This window comes from Hoplias malabaricus, chromosome 4, assembly GCF_029633855.1.
Source record: "Hoplias malabaricus isolate fHopMal1 chromosome 4, fHopMal1.hap1, whole genome shotgun sequence".
NCBI lineage: Eukaryota > Metazoa > Chordata > Actinopteri > Characiformes > Erythrinidae > Hoplias > Hoplias malabaricus.
In genome coordinates this window covers 6,147,073-6,154,431 of record NC_089803.1, presented here as the reverse complement: position 1 = coordinate 6,154,431, position 7,359 = coordinate 6,147,073, and the positions used below count along the sequence as shown (strand labels likewise).

The 7,359-nt window shown below is 39.9% G+C and overlaps 1 gene segment (V, D, J or C); it reads right to left on the bottom strand.

The window, feature by feature from the left end:
* Positions 1-5,310: 5,310 nt before the first annotated feature.
* LOC136694876 (immunoglobulin kappa variable 4-1-like) lies at positions 5,311-5,917 on the bottom strand. The segment is given in 2 exon segments: positions 5,311-5,645; positions 5,869-5,917. Coding segments are annotated over 2 exon segments (384 nt in total).
* Positions 5,918-7,359: the final 1,442 nt, after the last annotated feature.

Below are 7,359 nucleotides of genomic sequence, written 5' to 3'. Positions count from 1 at the left end.
GTTGGAGTGATAATACCATTCATTTGACTTGACTCGACTCATATGGCTTATGATTTTATTGCCAGTAGGCATAAATGTGAATGAAAACTTTGTAATTATAGCAAGAATAAAAATTTAAAAGTTATTTAATACTGTTGCTGTTAGCAGTGTTTTGAGACATTGTTTACTTCTCTGGTTTTATAATAAGATAAAACACACACATGAACTCGAAATGTATGTTCACCAGCGGAGATTGCTCTAAGACTGCAAGGGAAGTTCAGCTTCCCCTAAAATGTCAAAAAATAAGTGGTCAAATATATACTGTTGTGTGTACATGTCATTGAGTAAATATGCACTACAACGCGCTCAACTTTTGTTCAGAATCAGCTTCTTTTCACTTGTAAAGACGCGGCTTTCCTCTCAATCATTCCCGCAGTTTCAGTGCTTTAAACGCTCAGCGTCCACAGAGTTGAATTTTGAAGCAGCGAAGTGCAGCGAAACGAGACGAGTCATTGGATAAATGCTGGGCTTTGTCCTGCCCATCGGACGCTCAGCGTCTCTAGGGGTCTATGGGGCAGTGGGCTGGCCTCGGCCGGCCCGGACGCTCAGCTTCTGCATGATGATTGGATGATCTGTCTGAGGCTGAATCCCTTTTTGATTGACACCGAAATGAGCGAATCAGCGATCCTTTGGTGTAAAGACCCGTGGGAGCACAGGCGGACACACTTCACATGGGCCATGGCCATTTAAGCAGCCTAGCTCTGCTGGCCATTGAGAGGACACTAGTCAAGTCCCTGGAAAAGAAGCCTTGTTGGTACGACAGGGTCACAGATCATTTTCTTAAAAAGGAACGGAGGGTAGAATTTAAATAAACCGACACATTTTATGATGTAGGCCGAAATTGAGATTCCCCTCCTTGAAAGACCAGCATCTGCCACTGATGTACACAGTTGATGTTATGTCAAGCCACTTTATATGTCATAGAACAAAAAAAAAATTGTCAAATATAGGCCAAAACATATTATTTAAGTACAACACTACTGGTACTTGAGTATTTATATAAGGTTTGTTCTTTGAAGAATATTAACGATGGTTACATGTGGCATGGGGGGGAAATATCATAATCTGACTTATCAGGCATTGAGCTCAGGGTGTGTACACACTGTCTACATTTTTTACCTGAAAACATAGAAATCTGTCAATAGTTTTAAGGTTAAATAAGTCTCAGAACTCTCAAGTCGGACAAGTTGACTAAATGAAGCTGAACATCTGGTGAAGTGCTGCTCTATTCTGGGAGAAAGAGGACGACTCAGGACTGTTCATGTAAATCTGAGTTTCACCTCACTGCTCTCTCTCTGTCTCTCTCTCTCTTTACTGGTGTGTGTAAAATGCTGTGTAGAGTTCAGTTGTTTGGAGCTTGGTTTCAGTTCCTTAGTGCTGATGAGAACTGTCACAGTGTCATAGTCCTAGTGTTTCATTTGTTAATTCATTGTTCAGCAGGTGGTGATCAAGTCTTTCATGGGTGACACCACTGTGTTACAGCAATGTTACAGAATATGAAAAGCCTTCAGTGTCCAAGATAAAGCTTAAAACAGCTCTGAGTGAATCTTAGAGAATAAACTGAGAGATGGGGTCAGATCAAATGTCTGTTCAAGACTGGCTCAGAGTGGGTAGAAAAAACCAAACACAGATGAAGTGTCCAGTTGCTGTGTCAGAGTTTAGTTTAGAGATAACAGACACGCCTTTTAATTTTAGAACATGGTACTGCTGCTGTTAGGAGTTGAGACGTTTATGATCAGAGAAAATGCTATGGTTCTGTAATATTTCTGCCCCCTACTGCATAATAACACTGCAGTCTTTAAGAGTACACAAGGTTAACACTAGAGAAACACAGACTAAACTTACACTAAGACTACACTTGAATGAACTCTCACAGTAAAAGGACATGTCTATGGGGGACTGAATGAGGTGTGGGAGCTGAGCTGGTGTGTGTTGGTGAGGTGTGTGTCTCTCCTCCACAGAGTGTGTTATTGTGTGTGGAGGTGTGTGTTAGTGAGGTGTGTGTCTCTCCTCCACAGAGTGTGTTATTGTGTGTGGAGGTGTGTGTTGGTGAGGTGTGTGTCTCTCCTTCACAGAGTGTGTTATTGTGTGTGGAGGTGTGTGTTAGTGAGGTGTGTGTCTCTCCTCCAGAGTGTGTTATTGTGTGTGGAGGTGTGTGTTAGTGAGGTGTGTGTCTCCTCCACAGAGTGTGTTATTTATAATTAATTAATTAATTAATTAATTAATTAATATTAATATTAATTAATATTAATTATTAACCCTAGCTTTACAGAGATCCGAGTCCAAGCCTCCTATGAAAGAGCCAGGGGCAACAGTGGCAAGGAAAAACTCCCTCAGCACACGAGGAAGAAACCTTGGAAGGAACGAAGACTCATACGGGGAACCCATCCTCCTCGGGTCGACACCGGAGGCACAACAGAGAACAGAACAGAAGTAAAAGTGAAGTGATGACAGATTGAAGATAAAAATGTTCTTTGGACCGTTCTCAAAGTATTTAAAATTTACCAACTCATGAGAAAATAACAAAAAGGTCCAAAATACACCCTCCCTCTTCGGGGGAGGCGTGTCCGTCATGAGAGAATCGCAGACACCTGTCGAGTGAAGTTCAAAGCAAATCAAATTATTTATTTAACAATATTGGATCCAAGAGAACTAACACATTGAGAACAGTGTGATACCCCTCCCAAGTGAAGCTCTGACCTCACATGATCTGACTCCAACAGTTATACCCCAGATGACGTATAGCCTGGTGGTGAGGTGTTTCTGGCTGATTAGCGTATATTAATATGCATAATTTCACGTGTTAGTACTCAGCTCTTCACGTGCAATATTCAGGTGCCTGTTGTGACCCTGAAGACATTCATTATCCGGCCAGGCTGACAATGGGCCTCTCTTCTCAGCACTCTTTTCCCAAGAGACTAAAATTTAGGGAGTCAGAAATATACACTTCAAGGCCACAAACAGAAGCTACAGATCAGCGCCTCCGTGACCAACACTATGATGTCAGTGTGTTACAATCCTGGAGTGCACCTCTGTTCAAGGTTAGACGTTAAGAATGAAAAATGTGTAAATATCAAGTTATCATGCCATATAGTGAAGTTAGCTTATAATATGTCTTTAGGAGTAATTATCATATGAGTTAGTAGTGCAGAATCAAGCAAAAATGTTTAACTACATGTGTAAGTAATTCATAATGTAAATGCTGGTTAGTCATTCATATAAATGCATATAGGGTACAGGATTTCACACAATGAGTATGCTAATTTAACTAATCATCATTTAAGGATATTTGTCAACAAACACAAAGTAATAAAATTGTTTCCCACGACAAGATGAAGGGGTTATAGTAATGTAAATGTAGTATATTAGTGATGTATGAGTCTGAGGAAGGAGAAGGTGATCAGTGATTCTGTGTGAGTTAAAATTAGGTGCAGAGTTAATCTGAGATAAAACAGCATGGCCAAGCACGATATTGTAGATGAGTCAAGGCCAGGATCTTGTACAGGACACGGGCTGGATCAGGGCAACACCTGGAGAGCAGCAGGACATCTCAAAGCATGAGAGAGACGGGAGAAAGAAAACCAGACAAAGAGAACAAATAAAAATAGAGGTTAGTAGTGTCATGGTAAAGAACGGGCAAATTTGTCCTGCGAAAAAAGCTTCCACAGGTCAGGCAAGAGAACCCAGCGACAGACAGCGTGTTGGCGGTTACTACAAAGCTAACTAAAAATGCTGTAGCTATGGTGATATGACAGGGTTAATACAGAACAGTGAAAATATGAAAACCAGCCCGAACACCAATAGAGAAGGAGTAACCTGAAAGTGAATGATTAACCAAAAGCTTGTTTGAAAAGGTAGGTTTTTAATCTAGATTTAAAGATTGAGAGTGTGTCTGAGCCCCGAACATTAACCGGAGGCTATTCCAGAGTTGAGGAGCTTTGTGAGAATAGGCTCTTCCTCCTGCAGTGTTTTTCTTAAAGCGAGGAACAAAGAGTAGATGGGCATCCTGTGAACGAAGTGTACGTGACCGGCGATAAGGTATGAGAAGTTCAGTAAGATACTGCGGGCCTAAACCTTTTAGAGATTTATAAGATAAGAGGAGTATTTTGTAGTCAAGGCGACATTTTACAGGTAGCCAGTGTTGGGACGAGAGAACTGGAGTGATATGTTCGAATTTTCTAGCTCTAGTGAGCACCCTGGCTGCTGCATTGTGAACTAACTGAAGCTTGTGTAACACTTTATGTTGTCTTGTTATAAGTATTTTTCTCCACAACGTTTTATTGTTGGATTCTTTTATTTGTTTTATTTCTTTTACATGTATGTTTTATAATTTTATCTGGTTTGTTTTGTTAGTTGATTTTTATTGTGCAGCACTTTGGCTGACATTCGCTTTTTAAATGTGCTATATAAATAAACTTGACTTGACTTGACTTGACTCCCTGCCAGGAGCACATTGCAGTAGTCTAGACGTGAAGTTATAAAAGCATGCACTAGTTTCTCTGCATCTTTTAATGATAAAATATGCTGAATTTTGGCAACATTGCGTAGGAGGAAGAAGGCGGTTTTGACTGTATTGGATATGTGGGTATCAAATGTGAGAGTCGAATCAAAGAATCAAAGATGTGTGTGTCTCTCCTCCACAGAGTGTGTTATTGTGTGTGGAGGTGTGTGTTAGTGAGGTGTGTGTCTCTCCTCCACAGAGTGTGTTATTGTGTGTGGAGGTGTGTGTTGGTGAGGTGTGTGTCTCTCCTCCACAGAGTGTGTCATTGTGTGTGGAGGTGTGTGTTGGTGAGGTGTGTCTCTCTCCTCCATAGAGTGTGTTATTGTGCGTGGAGGTGTGTGTTAGTGAGGTGTGTGTCTCTCCTCCATAGAGTGTGTTATTGTGTGTGGAGGTGTGTGATAGTGAGGTGTGTGTCTCTCCTCCACAGAGTGTGTTATTGTGTGTGGAGGTGTGTGTTAGTGAGGTGTGTGTCTCTCCTCCACAGAGTGTGTTATTGTGTGTGTGGAGGTGAGTGTTAGTGAGGTGTGTTTCTCTCCTCCACAGAGTGTGTTATTGTGTGTGGAGGTGTGTGTTAGTGAGGTGTGTGTCTCTCCTCCACAGAGTGTGTTGTTGTGTGTGGAGGTGTGTGTTAGTGAGGTGTGTGTCTCTCCTCCACAGAGTGTGTTATTGTGTGTATCTTCCTCCCCCTCAGCACCTGCAGTAGGGTGCAGCTGCAGCAGTACAGTCTCTGTGCAGTCTCTGACTGAGGGAGGTTTTTGTACGACTCTATTTCACTGTGTGAACACCCAGCTACCACTGATAAAATGTCCACTCTCACAGTAATAATCTCCTGCATCTACAGTCTGGACGTTACTGATGGTCAGAGTGAAGTCAGATCCAGATCCACTGCCACTGAAACGACCTGAAATACCCGACTGTCTCCTGTTAGTCCAGTAGATCAGGAGTTTAGGAGCTTCTCCAGATTTCTGCTGATACCAGTCAAGATATTCACCATTAGAATTAATGTGGACTTTAGGGCTGGTTCTACATTTGATGGTGACTGATTGTCCTGTAGAAAGAGTTTTCACTGAAGGAGTCTGTGTCACAGTCACCTGACCACTGGACCCTAATAGAAAATTAAATAAAATGTGTAAACAAATTATAATAATATATACAATTCAACTTTGAAAACATGAAAACATTTTTTTAAATTATTAAAATATGCTTGTCAATTTAAAAAAGTAATTTCCTATAATTATTGGTTTACATTATTGTTATATTTATTGCTTTATATTTTACTTTTTTTTTTTTTTCTTCAAATTGTGAATGTGTTAGTTCAGTTGTGTTACCTCTCGTCCAGAGCGCCAGTGTCCAGATGAAGATGGAGACCAAAGTCATGGTTGCTGTGGGTGAAGTTTGTGGGGCAGCAGCTCTCAGTCATGAAGTGTTAAACTCACAGGACTATAAACACTAGCAGAGCACTGAAGCATGGGCTCATGATGCAAAGTGGACCCTCTCTATGGAAATCATCTTTCTAACAACACTGAGGAAAGATCATCATATTTATTTGATATTGTTTGATCAACCATTTCTGCTCAGTGTGGAGTCTCATGTTTAAAATCCTAAATTCTAACTGTCTCTGCCTTTCATTTGAGGTTTTCTGCAGCTGCTACTGCGGCTCCATCTGTCTGGATCAGGGCTGGAGGACTTTTGGGTGGAGGAAACACAATGATAACAGTAAGAATCTTTTAAACTATTAATGAATGTTGAACAGTTTTCAACAGCAGCTCTAATTTTTACTGATTGAATTATTTATGAACACTTCTGATGAAAGTGAACATATAATCACCAACACAGAGAGTGGAGCATGTTTTTATTATTGTCATTAATTGGATCTGGGTTTAATATTAGTTGATATGATTGTATCTGTGATTGTAATTGGAATCTGAGATGAAAACATCTTTCTACATGTAGTTTTATACTTTTATATCAAGTGTTTGTCTGTTGTGGAAATACAAAAGAACAAAGTGTGTCCTGGGTTTAGATATTTTAATGTTTATAAAATAATCCTTGTTGAGAATCTGTAGCTTCTACAGTTTGGGAGTGTTTTCCATTATTAATAATGCAGAATCCATTAATATTGTGTTCTAGTTCAGAAATAGTGTGTGTAAAGGCTGAAGAGAGCGGTGTGTTTAGAGCAGGAGGTTTTTGTACGGCCAGTAAACGAGTTTGTATCACTGTGGTGGACTTTTGGTGGAGGAACAAAACTGGATGTTGGAAGTAAGTCCACTTTTACTCTTTATTCAAAAGGAATCTTTAATTAAAATGATTCTGGACAACAGTAGAGATGCACTTGATGATCTTCTGAATAAATGATAATCCAAATGTGAATGTATTTAATTAGAACTGCTCTGAAGTGTGGAGAGTGTGGAGCTTTAGGTTTCACCACCAGCTCCTGTTTCTGAACTGGATTTCTTTTCTTTAAAATACAAATATTTCCTAAAGGTTTCCTGTGAAGTGTTCAGTGATGACATTTCTTTTTAAAAAGATCAAATGTAAAGCTGGATTGTAGAGTCAGTGTTGGGTGATTAGAGCCTTTCTGTCTCCATCTGGACGCCACAATGTGGAGGTTATTATGAGCAGTGTTTTCTGTTCTAAAGCTTTGAAGACGTAGTACATGGAGACTGCAGCTTGATTTAGTTATTGATTATTTACTGTTTTGGAGGAAATCAAATCATGTTTTAAACTTTCACATCATGGGATGTGTGTAATGTTACAATTATAATGAATTAAATGAAAGAAATAGTTTTAAAAGTATTCTGAATGAAATGTATCTATTA